This window comes from Tursiops truncatus, chromosome 9, assembly GCF_011762595.2.
Source record: "Tursiops truncatus isolate mTurTru1 chromosome 9, mTurTru1.mat.Y, whole genome shotgun sequence".
Lineage (NCBI taxonomy): Eukaryota > Metazoa > Chordata > Mammalia > Artiodactyla > Delphinidae > Tursiops > Tursiops truncatus.
In genome coordinates, this window is record NC_047042.1 from 37,813,262 (window position 1) to 37,827,707 (window position 14,446).

General features: G+C 34.2%; 1 protein-coding gene across 1 annotated transcript in view; it reads left to right on the top strand.

Annotated features, from left to right (window-relative positions):
• The window catches only part of AGMO (alkylglycerol monooxygenase), a 332,983-nt gene that overhangs the window by 174,196 nt on the left and 144,341 nt on the right, over positions 1 to 14,446 (top strand). Inside the window, exons 11-12 of the mRNA XM_019931434.3 lie at positions 11,971 to 12,053; positions 12,774 to 12,879. Coding sequence (XP_019786993.1) covers positions 11,971 to 12,053; positions 12,774 to 12,879 — 189 coding nt within the window. The remainder of the gene's footprint in view (positions 1 to 11,970; positions 12,054 to 12,773; positions 12,880 to 14,446) is intronic.

Here is a 14,446-nt window from a genome sequence, read left to right on the forward strand (position 1 = left end):
AATGTAATTTTTAAGAAAAACCTTTAAATACGCTGCATAGATGAGTAGGCAAAAAATTGAGGTACTCCTTAGAGGCTAAAAATGTTGAGAAAATGCAAATCCAATGAGGTGCTCTTCCTGACAGCTATCCCAGGCACTGAAAAATCTCTGTTGATCAAGACCTTAAGGGACTCGAAACAAAGCTGAGAGCCTACGTGGGTGGAAAGTCAGTTAAAAAACTTCAAGTAAAACAACTGAAAGCAAAAGAAATACTCTCAGCAAGGGGAGGGGGAGGAGGATGAGAAAAAGAAACGTAAAAAGGAAACTTACCCATACTGGACTTGGCTTTGAGGAGGCAGAAAAAAGCCTTCCCTGAGAATTTTTGACTACAAACCACCTCTCACTCAGATATGGATCCAGGATTTACACTAAACATTGATTTATAAACCTAAACTAAGTGTGTAGTCTCAGATTAGGACTCATGTTTAAAAGACCCATGCAGATCATGCTTAGAGCAATCCCCTCAAACTCAGGTCTCAGCATAGTCCCCCCAGGTAATGTCTCAGTGATGATGAACTGAGAGATAAAAAGCACAGAAACACACTAGGAGAAAGCCACTATGACAAAGCATTAACAGAAACAACAAGCGACAGAATTATACCCTCAAAAAAAAAACAGATTTTGAAAATAAAATCAATTAAAAGATAAATTAAGTAAATTTAATATATTTGAAAAAGCAAAAGTTGAAATTAAAAAGAAATTAGAAATTATGGAAAATCAAGAAACAATGATGAAACACATTTAGAAATAATCAAATTAGACTTCTAGAACACAAAAATATAATGGACATAAGGAAGTCAATGACTTCGTTGGCAGTTTAAAGACAACTAAAGCGAGAATTAGTACATTAAAAGAGCAAAAAAAGTATCCATTATACAGTGTGAACAGACAATGATATTAAAAAACATAACAGAAGTTATCTTTAGACATAAAAAATAGTGTGAAAAAGTCTAAGATAATACAAGAATCTAGAAAAAATGCAGATGAATACAAATAGGATTAGTAGGCAGTGAATTCAAAAAAGATAAATTACCTTTTTCAAAGATTAAGAAAGCGCTATTGAAAGATGTCAGTCTGTCCATGAAAGCTCCGTAATAGAAGTTAATAAATGATATACACAGAAAAATTAGTCTAAGTTTTTTAAAATAATTTTAATATATAAAGCCTATGGAATTATATTTAATAATTAGATACCATTGTAAAAATCACAGTATATTCTATTGGAACAATTCTAAGTATTCCATATGACTCGCACAGTGAGTTCTATAAATAAGTCTACTCAAAATAGGTCACTGAGTGTATTAAGAAGGACTCTTTGGTTGTATATGACAGAAATTCAACTTAGAGTGAATTTATTAACTCATACAACTGAAGAGTCTGGGGTTTTTCTTCTTTAGGCAGTGCTGGATCCAGTGAGTCAAGTAACTTCATCAGGAATCTTCTCATTCTTTTCTGCAGTTATGCATTTCTCAAAGCAGATTCTCCTACAGGCTCTCAACCTTCATGGTAGCAAGATGGTTACCAGCAGCTCTAGCTTTAAATACTTCCACACAAGGAACTCCAGAAGTGAAAGTTCCAAGTTGGAGTCTGATGTTATGGGTGGGTTCATCTGGGTATCACTGAACCCATCAAAGTGATCAAGCCTGGATCACAGACCATTTAATCTATCAATGCGAGGACAGGGCCAGTGATAGGAAGGCTTGAAAGACATATTGAGATGATAGTTTCTGGAAAAAAGGAATTAGACTCAAGTAGGCAAAAATAACAAATGTTAGATCTATATGAATCCTTCTCACTCCTAAATACTATGTGATTTGAACTTCTTTTCGAAGAATATTCTTTGAACACTCATAAATGTTTAGTAACATAATAAACCTTCCTGTAGGATATCATTTTAAAGTATCTATGATATGAGTGTCCATTAGATATCTTCTGTTCTAAGAAACAGATTATCCAATTAAATGTGGCTTAAGTATAACTGAAAATTCAGAGGTGAGTATTTCCAGGATTGATTAGTTCAGCAATTCAAACATGTGGAGTTTCCAAAAAGGCTTCTCTACAGTTCTCTGGGCTTTCATCATCATAATTACAGCAACTCAAGGCATCATGTCCTCACACTGTGACCAAAGGCAGCAAGTTCAGTTCTCCTAGAGCATCTTGTAAATTTCACTTAAGAAGGAGGGGAAAAAAGTCCCAGAGTATTTCTCAGCAAATGTCCTTTCATGTCTCATTGCTCAGGACTGATTCACATGCCCACACTGAAAGAATAACTAACACTAGTTCATGAATTAACCATGAATGAATTATACCAAGCATAATTCATGCCCTGGGGATAAAGGGTTCACTTTGCCTCTGAGTACATCCCTTTCTTATACCTGGACAAAATCAGCATAGTATTAGTATAGAAGATATAGGGGATATTTTCTGGTTGGGCAAATAGCAGTGTACGTCACAGTGTGTCCTGCTAAATAAAATAGGTTTACAAGATGTCTACAGAGACTATTGGATAATATATTGAAGAAAGCCATTTCAATTTTAAACATTATTTAAAGTCTTTAACGATTGGTATTGTCCATATGTATTTGTGTTTTTAGCATTTAAAATTAATAACCCCAAATTGCTACACATAGTGACTCCAATTTTGGACACTAGACAAGTTCACATGTTCTCTCTGCGCAAGTACAATTTTTTTTTTTTAAACTACAGAAAAACTCATTCCTGATCATAGGAGAAAACAATGATTTAAATTCTGGTTTCCATTTTGTGGACTGAAAAAAAGAAATAGGATATGATGTGACCAGAAATGCTTTGAAAACATCATGGAAGAATATATAATGGCTTATTATTTGCTGGCTCATACATGTACTACAACTAATGTCACCAATTCCAAATTGTAGCAGGTTCATTTGTCTTTAGCTTCAAAAGAGACAAAGTTTGAACCCAAGAATTTCTTTCAGGAGCAAATCTTTCTTAAAAGCAGCATGGATTACATCACTCTTAGCAGTGCACAAGTAGATGTCAAACTACCATAATGGTTAGACTTATTAATTGCTTAACCTAAGGTCTCATAATCATGTCTTCAAGTATTACATAATTAACCCATCACTGATTACTTTGTTAAACTACTTTGTTATTTTAATTTGTTCACCTAAGTTATGATTAAAATATGCCTGCGTTAATAGAGTTTAGATGATTGAATAACACCAGAAGAAAAGCTATATCATCTACATCTAAATATCTAACTCTTGATATACTGATCAATACTGAGTACAGTTTGCATTATTGAATTTTTTTTAGTTGTACTAAATACAGTCTCAAAGTAAATTAACCTAATTCATAGAAATAAAAATGAAAATTTACCCATTTTGATTCTGAAGTAGAGGCCTTTATATTAAGCTCACCAAGAGAATTTGAAGGTCTAGGCATGTGTGAGTGCTTCTTGGGTTAAAATGTAGCCAGACAGGGTGTATGTTAAAATATGTAACTCATAGCATGGTTTTCACAAAATTTTTCCACTGTCGTAAAAAAACTATATGAGAAACTCATGTAGATATGTCGACAAAGAGAAATATCAAGTGATGAAATCCTTTTCAAATTAAAATTAGAGTTGGAGACAGCTTCATCCCTGACACAAATTAATTTTGAAAAGTGCATTTGCTTGTTTCCCACACATGTTTTTCTTTGCTAAAAACATGCTGTACAAATAGGAAAAAAGCTTGCTTATGTGCAAAATTCTATAGTTTCTTTCTAGTCTCAGGGATGTTTAAAAGCATCTGAAGACATTAAAATCCAACAGCAATATTTTTTTTCCAGATTCACTGTAGCCAATAATCACATAGAAAAGTTGTGGCTGACGTGTAATTGTGGACCCTGCTGTAGTCCCACAGCCTTTTCTGTTTATGCGTTTACCAGAGTAGATAAATACTTACTTGTTTAATGTGTGCAAGTTCTGTATAAATAACTTTGGGAGTCAAAATAGCAATTTGATGGCCACCAAAAAGGTGGAAAAGGCACACTTCTTTCTTACTGAAACTTGCAATGTATACATTTAAATATATAGTGTTTAGTTTAGTTATATGACCCACAGTATTTTATGTTGATTTTAGTTTAGTAATGCTTGGGAAATCAATTCCTCAGCTGCCAGGGTCCACCTCATGGGGTAATATCATGAATACGGGCTTGAAATGGAAATATGGACGCACTAGCATGTTTCCAAAGTAAAACTGTAAAGGCAATGCTATCCTTTTCAATAATAGACACACTCAAAACAGTTTGAATATTTAACAGGGTCTTATAATAGAATATATAATAAAGTTACTGTAGATATCTCTAACCCAGATTATTTGGTGATATATTTCAATATGAGGCATCTGAGAATATCCAATATAAATTTGGAAACAGGTTTTTATAGTCTTAAATTCCCCTGGTTGCTGTACCCTGTAAAACATTATGGGCACTAAAATTTTGTAACCAATGCTTTCATATTGACATGTTTTAATAGACCCTTAGAAAAATCAATATATTTAGTGGTACTCTCATAACAGAGAGTGTCGCTTGCACAATTTAGATCTAACTTAGGTCCTACGTGAAACCTCTCAAGTCAGTATTCAGCACATACTGTTTTCTTCCAGTGCAGCCCACTGGGATTTAATTTAATTTCCTAAAGTTCTTAGGTGGTAACTGAAGTAATATGAAAAAAGAAATGTGAGCTAAATTGAGCATCAATTATAATTTAAATTCATGAAATGAATGTAATAAATGTGTATTAGTAAAGGAAGGATATTAACCAAAGCTACCTGTCTAATAAGCATAGACTTTGGGAACTTAGAAAAGTGATCACTGTGAATTCCTGTGAAAAATCTATTTTTGTCCACTATATTGAAATATAATAAAGTGGGAAATTGAACATTTAAAAATGCCATTTGCATCAAATAATGAAATATTAACTGTGAAGTTAAATATATCTTCATACTATTAGTACTGTCTCAAAATTTGTTTAGCATCAGGCAGCTCTTTTAAAAGCTATCATATAATAAATACAACCAACCATGAACTGCTTATAATTTGAATTAAGATCTCATTTTGACTTATTAAAAATATGTAAAAATTAGATACTTTAATTCAGCTTTGGAAACTCAAAATCTCAATGCACAGTTTTTTTTTATATCCTTATTGGAGTATAATTGCTTTGCAATGTTGTGTTTCTGCTGTACAACAAAGTGAATCAGCTATAAGTATACGTATATCCCCACATCCCCTCCCTCTGGAGCCTCCCTCCCACCCTTCTATCCCACTCCTCTAGGTCATCACAAAGCACTGAGCTGATCTCACTGTGCTATGCAGCAGCTTCCCACTAGCCATCCATTTTACATTTGGTAGTGTATATATGTCAATGCTACTCTCTCACTTCGTCCCAGCTTCCCCTTACCCCTGTGTCCTCAAGTCCATTCTCTACATCTGCATCTTTATTCTTCCCCTGCCACTAGGTTCATCAGTACCAAATTTTTAGATTCCATATATGTGCATTAGCATACAGTATTTGTTTTTCTCTTTCTGACTTATTTCACTCTGTATGACAGACTCTAGGTCCATCCACCTCATTACAAATAACTCAATTTAATTCCTTTATATGGCTGAGTAATATTCCATTGTATATATGTCAATGCACAGATTTCTCTACCCAATGCCCAGTGAATCATGAGGCTGTCCAGTCTGGCTGATGGGAACTTGTACTCTAGCTGGCCCTGTTGTGAGCTCTGGGCATTGCAAGCTCTAGTCCTTTTCTAACCTTTGATAGTCTCCTCACATGTATGAGCTGATATACGAGACTTGATGGGCACCCGCTGCAGATGAATAGAGTTCTGTCTATGCAGCTCTCTCCTCTTTGGTACTCTCTTCCAAATAATAGCCTCCCTGACTTCTCCCAAATCCCAGCTCCATCTCCTCAAATCAGGGAGTCCACCAGGCCCCTCTGAGTTCCCTCTGTGTGGCAGCATAGAAACTCTCTCAAGGTAGTAACCTGGAGCAATAGTGAGGGGTCATGTCATTTGTATCCCGTTTCCCTGGGATCACTGACCTTTGTTGCCTGGTGTCCAGGGTCTTGAAAACAATTGTTTCAGATATGTTGTTTTGCTTTGTTTTGTTTTGTTTTCAAGTGGGAGGGAAAATCAATCCTTGTTTCTCTATTTAGTTGGGTGCACATTCATTATTAACAGAATGGAATCATAGATTGAAATATGACTACAACATAACTATTCTTCAGGTTATGTTACTTAAAGTTTTTAAAATAAAATTTTTTGCTTCTTTTTCTTACACATTTTTGTAGAAACTCACTATTCCATACCAATTCAGTGCTTCTGAACTATATATTTGTTATACATTTTAGGCAATATATTTTCACCTTTGATATATTTATTTAGTTTGCTTCTTGTTTATAGAAGCAAATATAATTATATTTGCTAATTATAGAAAATGTTCATTCTAATTATATTTCCTTATGTATGCTTCAACAGTAACCAAACATTCTGAAAATATTAGAAAAAAATATAACTATATATTTGTTATACATTTTAGGCAATATATTTTCACCTTTGATATATTTATTTAGTTTGCTTCTTGTTTATAGAAGCAAATATAATTATATTTGCTAATTATAGAAAATGTTCATTCTAATTATATTTCCTTATGTATGCTTCAACAGTAACCAAACATTCTGAAAATATTAGAAAAAAATATAGTCAATACTGTTATACATTTTTTAAAAAACAGGATCTTATTTCAATATAGATTCTTGAGATCCATATAGAATTACAAATTGCTTTATATCACCTTGAGTTCTGTTCCTGTGTCTATGTTGTAATACTGGGAAGCATCTTCAAGCCTTAGGTTTCAGCACAAGGTATCTAAAAGGAGCCATCAGAGTCACAGGGACGATGAGGTAGCAGAGCAAGTGTGCCCCAAACCAGATTTTCTGCCTTCACATCAGAGGTTACAGACACTTAAGTATTAGGAAAATTTTGACCTTATTTTACAGATGTTTGGGAAGGTGAACATTTTGAGTCAAAATAATGACTTTAGTAGATCTTTTCCGAAAATCCTAGAAATGCACAACCCTGATACAGTAAAATCAAGACATTTTCATTTCTAAATCCTTATAATAAAACTATGGAAAATATTATCAAATTACCTCTGACAATACACAAAGTTCTTTAAAAAAGAATGCATACAGACACTTACTATTATTTTAGGACATAGTGTATGGGTCTGATATTTCCCTTTGTGAGATTTGTCGGGTGGGAAAACATGAAAGGTAATTATGTTGATCACCAGAATTTTTCTGTGGAATAGTAAGAGGGTGATATCCCCATTCGAGAAGAAAAAGGCTTTCTTCTTTATATACCTGTGGGCAAAGGGAGGACTTCTCACACCTTCATTAATTATTTAAGCAACATTGCATCAAACATGTAATTGTAATTTTTGAGTTCCTATGTAGTTAACGTTGCCTCATGAGTATTTTTTCTCATCTACTTAAAGTTGCAGGGATGTTTGCTTTTTTCAAGCATAAAAATTTGGACAGCAATTCCCGCACTGAGAAACCTATGGAAATAAGAGCTACCAAACTGCTTGGGATTTGAAAGATAATTTTAAAGGAGGCAGATTAATTCCTTGCTTCATAAGCTTTTTATAGTTATGGACCTTCTCATTTTTTGTGATAAAGACTTATAATATATTCAAAGCCTAATTTAGAATAATTCCATTTTAGCACTTTAGGACAGCAATATCTTACATGAAAGATATACTAGCAGTGAATGGTGTAAAATGGTAGTAAACCCAATGAAAAATGAAATTGTACTGTTATAAAAAATTAACAAGCTTCATGTCATTTCACATCTTGTTTAAAAGACAGGAGGCTAAGTATTTACAGGGGTCAAAGTCTATAAAGTCTATTCTGTTTTTCCCTCCTTTGTTTTTTTTTTTTTTTTTGTGGTACACAGGCCTCTCACGGCCTCTCCCGCTGCGGAGCACAGGCTCAGCGGCCATGGCTCACGGGCCCAGCTGCTCCGCGGCATGTGGGATCTTCCCGGACCAGGGCACGAACCCGTGTCCCCTGCATCAGCAGGCGTATTCTCAACCACTGCGCCACCAGGGAAGCCCTATTTTTCCCTCCATTTTGCTCTAGTGTAGCTGGACTATGGTCCTACCAGCACAGATTAAAGTAGTGTGATTTCTAGGCAGGGATTTTGTCTTTCTTGCTCACTCTCTTAAACTCCTATTTACCACAGCTCTAGCAAATGCTCAATACATATTCATGGAATGAATGTGCAGAAGTCAGAGAAGATCAACTGATTAGCCTATGAAAGGATGTAATATGGAAAAACTTAAGAGTTTCATAGGAAAATGGACTCTAAAGGAAGCATGTGTTCAATATTGGATTTCTTCTTCTGGTAATCTTAGTTTCCTTTAAACTCAAACAGTTTTACGACAGTTTTGTTCTTTAAGAAATTAAACATAGAAATATTAAAGTATTTAATGTTTTAAATATTTAACACAAGCATTTAGTATATTAAATTATTAAATAATTTTAATTTTAAGGACTAGAATACTGATATTAAATTAAATATTAATGTTGTGATATTAAATTATTTATTAAGCCAATTAGAATTATATTAAAGGTATGAATAATAAACACAAATGTAAAATAATTCAATAATTCAGTCAGTCATTCAAAAACCATATTAGCTATTATGTGCTGGGCAGTGTCCTAGGTACTTGGGATATAATAGTGAATAAAAAGATAAAACCTCTCTTAAGGAGTGAGAGAAGACAGACAACACAGCTAGAGAATGAACAAACAAGCAAATGTATAAGTGTATGGGCATGATAAGTTGTATGGAGGAAAATACAACAGAATAAGGTTATAGAGCATTGTGGAGAAGTACTATTTTATACAGGATGAACAAGGGCATGCAGTAGTTACCTGAATGGAATGAAGGAATAAACCATAAGGGTCACTGTGGGAAGTCATTTCAAGCCTAAGAGACAGATGAAACAGATTTGAATGGGAAGGATGTTTGTCATATTCAAGGAAGAGCAAAATTTCTGATGTCACATAAGAATGAAAGACAGAAATGATTCAGGAATTATATGATAATAGTGGGTATGTTGTGTAGAGGCCAGAGTAAGGACTCTGAGCTTTATTCTTACTGAGATTTCAAGCTCCTGGGGGATTTAGAACATAAGAATGATATAATATGACTTAGTTTAAAACTAATGACTTAGTGTTAAAGAGATAGCTCTGGCTACATACCAGGGGAGGGAAGCCAGGATAGGTGGACACACAATTTAGAATCAGAGAGACCAGTTAGGAGGGTATTTTAATATAGTAGAGATAATGTTGGGGGTGAAACATGGTATTTTTTGTGTGTGCTGTTTGTAGCAAATATCTTTATTCTGGATGTATTTCAAATATAGTGCTGATGTATTAGAAGTAGACAGTGAGAGAAAGAGTCAAGGATGAGGTATGGGTTTTGGGCTTGAGCAAATGAAAAACTGTGGGTACCATCCCTAAAACGAAGAGAAGTGGGGAGCGTGTGGTGTGGAGAAGGAAATCAAATACAGGGTTTTAGGCAGGCTAAGTTTCAGATGTGTAATAGCCAAGTAGAAGCTTCACTAGGCAGCCAGATAGCTGTATTAAGTTGGTTTTCACTCAGACACCATTAGCCAGGAAGCAATTTGTGGAGAGAGGAGTTCTTTATTCTTTTCTGTCCAGGTATCATAAATTCCCTAACCAAAACAAAAAATATATTTTGTCCTGTCTCTGAATTTCCTAGGATATTTGAAAGAGCTAATAAACCTTTTATTTGTGCTTCCTTAACTTATTGTAATTAATTAAGATTAGCCTAAGAGCCATTTAGAAAATTAGTATAGCCTGAATATAATAACAATGATAATCATCATATCACGGATTGACTTCTTACTTTATGCCAAGCACTCTTCTAAGTACTTTATTATAGTATTTGCCAAACTCATATTTTATTTCAGATGTACTGAACACATAAGAGAGGCTTAGAAATGCTGAACAATTTGACTGGTTACATGGCTAATAGGTTCAAATAATTTCAAGCGCTGCATTCTTATAGAGCATTTAAAATCATGCTATAGGTTTGGGGCACAAATCATTTCTCCCTTCCATATTAATTTTTCCCTAAAAGATCAAAAAGAAGCAATAATGGTATAAGAAGCATTTTTCTTTAGAGACAAAATAGTTCCCCTAAGCAAACATTAATCTACTCAAGCACACCTAGTTACCTCTACCACCAAGAAAATATTTTTCTGGTGTGTTTTTTGTTTTGTTTTGTTTTTGTTTTTGTTTTTCTGCTTTACTGTCCCAAAGCAGCCACCATGGAATTCCACATACCCAAATAGTACTCTCCTGCTCTCCATTCAAACGTTCTGGAGTTCACTGAACTCCTTATCCTATATCTGATATCCAGCACTGTCTCCATATTCCTAAACATTCTGACACTTTTTATTCAGTTTTTTGACCACTCAACAATACTCTTCTACTAAACTATTGTCCTGGAGGGTTAAAGCCCCTTGGCAATTCTGGGTGCCATTGTAGGCATTTAGAAAGTAACTAGGGAGGTGTAAAAAGTTGGCCATGAGAGACAGCGCTGATTTAGAAGATGATACGGAACTGAGATATTGGATGTGAGCAGCAATTGCAATTGGTAACAAACATTTGTTTATAACTTTGGACAGATGCTACTTAGTTGTAGGTGTGTATATTAGTTAGTAATGACTTGAAATTACCTCTAGTTATTTCAGGAAAAAGAAAAAAGAGAGAGCGTTCAATCACTATTTTAGCCAACATAAAACAACCTTCGGTGTTCTCATAAAGGTGAAACATAAATACCATCAGTGAGTAGGGAGATCGTCCATTGGTTGTGCATCTAACTCCTTGCTTTTACTGATCCACTCTCAATCTGAAGTGGTAACCATCTGGCCCTAACATGAGCTATGTAACTTCAGTATAGATCTCTGCTTCTGCCCCCTTTAAGTTTGTTGCTCATGTGTGTTCTACCATTGTCACACTTAAGGGTCAGGTAGGTCTGTTTCGAATTTCAGAGGCATCATTTATTTCTGTGTGATGTTGGAAAAGTTACTTCATCTTTTGATTCCAGCTTTGTTTTTTCACATATGAAGCATATATGATGATACCTACTCTGCAAGTTTGTTGGGAATATGAAAAGAATTAGCATGTGTGAAACACATAGCATGGAAGCTATAAAATAGTAGATACTCAATAAATATTATTATTAAATTTTTACATGTAAACAAAATGCATAATTAATTTATAATTATAACAAAGAAATATGTGGTTTTTGTTACTAATTCAAAAAAGGACCCTTGACATGTACAGAGGAACATACAGATTTCATCAAATAAAAATGTGAGTGGATGTGCATAATTTCTTTCATGTATGTGTTTGCACTCATAACACATTCTCCTTTAAATATTTTCTTTATTAAAGACACCTTTGGGTTTGAAACCACGAAGAATTGGTGATATTAAAAATAACCATTGAAATGTGATATTTGTTCATAAAAATGTAAGTGATTTCTCCATATGTGGAGGCGTGTTTCAAAGAATTACGAAAGCCAAAACATCAAAGGAGAATTATTAGAAAGAACACTTTAAGCAAAACATCATTAGAATTGTCTAATTCATTCTCCAAGTGTCCAACAAGATAACTAAATGACATTAGGAAAACCAAAATGTTCTCTGCATATTCAACCTTCTTGAAAAATGTCAGTAACAAATGGTATAACAAAATAAAATTGAGTCTGTTATTGTCAGCTTTAAATTCTGATGCTCCTTTGGATGACTCATCTAAAGATCCATTGGTCTCTCTCTGTGTTTGTTTGACAGGTACTATCACAGGTCACTCTCCTTCTGAGGGCTTGCTTCATTATCCTGACTTTGACCTCCATTGGATTTCTTCTGGATCAAAAGTAAGAAATGAAATTCTTTCATTTTATGTAACTTTATAATGTGGTTTTAAAAATATATGTGAAATTTTGAAATTCAGCAAATGTTTGTTATTAAAAAAATAAAGTTGAAACTACAAATTCACACCTTCATTTTAAATGAGACAGAGTAGTGGTTTGTCTGGTTTTAAATCAAAGGTCCATTTTAAATCTAAGCCCTTTAAGTGAAATTTAGGTTTTTCAAGTATATTAAGAAAACTTATAAAATATAGTGATTAAGTCAGCAAAACATAGAGTATAACTCTGAGTATGTAACAAAACCTAAAAATTATTTATTTTTCCTTTGCTATTGAACAGTTCAGAATATACACCTAAGTGTATATATAGTTGTCTCTCGGTATTGGCAAGAGATTGGTTCCAGGACCTAGCCCCGCCCACCCCCATACCAAAATCTGCAGATGCTCAAGTCCCTTATGTAAAATGGCATAGTAGGGTTTCCCTGGTGGCGCAGTGGTTGAGAGTCCGCCTGCCGATGCAGGGGACACGGGTTCGTGCCCTGGTCCGGGAAGATCCCACATGCCGCGGAACGGCTGGGCCCGTGAGCCATGGCCGCTGAGCCTGCGCGTCCGGAGTCTGTGCTCCGCAACGGGAGAGGCCACAACAGTGAGGCCCGCGTACCGCAAACAAAACAAAACAAAGCAGAACAAAATAAAGCTAATGCATGTAAATGACATTTTATTTCAGACCTAAGGCAGCTGTTCTGGAAACTTTCCGTTGCTTGGTGTTCCTAATGCTGTGTAGATTGGGTCATCTGAAGTCTTTCATCCCTTCTTTGTCATTTGCTTTTGAGGTAAGATATTTGCTTTAGGTAGCTATAGCAGGATTAAACATCTGTTGCATATTTAATTCATTCATTCAACAATGTTTTTGTCTATTTATTTTGTGACTAGTATTTGTGGGAAATTTTTACCCATTCACTTACTTGCCAGTACTTATTTGTTTTGTCACCTTGAGCTAGTTAATATTGTTGAGTCTCAGTTTTTTGGTCTCTAAATTTGGATTGATACTATTAGCCTTCATAAAGTGGTTGGACAAATTGCATTGCATGATGTTTATAAAGAAAGTAGGCCATGTAGTTGTTTCTCAACAAGTGGTAGAAGTGACTTTACAAAAAGTTCTTGGCAGAGTCTCTGCCATTTGAGATTTTTCTTTTTAGGCTGTTAAAGTGAAAATTGTGACTAGGATGTTTTGTTAATTACTTACGAGAGTTAATAATTCTATAGAAATAAAATCATTAATGTAATTGAGATTTTTCTACAACTGAAAAATATGTTTAATTTGACCTGTTAGGATTAAAACTTATCTTCCAAGAACACTGAACTTTTGCATTCATATTTATGATTTTGAATCTTAGATAACTGTTAAAAAACATAATTCTCATCACTATTGTTTTAATGGACATGGTTTTATTCTTTTAAATCAAGGGTTATATTGTTTAACTTTGGTGCTGAGCAACCCGCCAACATCCTCGGAATGTGCATTGTGTAACCTTATTTAAGCATGAAACATAGATGCTAATATTCTCTCCAGTGTTAATGGAAAACTGAAAGAGACACTTTCATAATTGTGTAATAATTATAAGTTGGGACAGACGCTTTGGAAGACAATTCAGTGATACTTAGCAAATTACAGATACTCATACCCTTTGACGCAGCATTCCACTCCAAGGAATTTGTGCTACACAAATGATACGCTCACACGTGTGCAAACTGATGTATATGCAAAGTTAGTCATTTGTAATGGAATGACTGAAAACAACCTAATAGCCATTAATAGGGAACTGCTTAAATTTTGTGGTTCACTCACAAAGTAGAATATGCATTTACCAATGGAAAGAGCAAAGTTTTTAATACCAGTACGGAGCATTTATAAAAAATACATATATATTTGATCTTGCTGCATCATGTGTGTATATATTAAACAGAGAGAGAGAGAGAGGGGAAAAGAGAGAAAGAGAAAGAAAGAATAAAACTTGAAACAGGAGAATCTGTGAAATATGCTACCATACAAGGCATATAAGTATAAAAATGAAGAAGGGGAGTTATATGCATATAAATGTACAAATATTTTTACATGTATGTAAATGTATACAGAAATATAAACAAGATCCTTACACGTGGTTGCCTGTGGGAAAGTGAATTGTGTGACTAGAAGAAAAGAATAGGGGGAAGATTCTTCATTAAGTTAATATTTTTTGGTACCTTAAAATTTCTGAACCATGTAAATATATTTCCAATTTTTAAAAAATCTAAATTAAAAAAAATGAAGTATTAAATCTTAGTACCAGGATCTTGGATATCATCTAATCTAACATATATATTTAAATAGGCATTAAATAAAGTTAATATGTCTACATG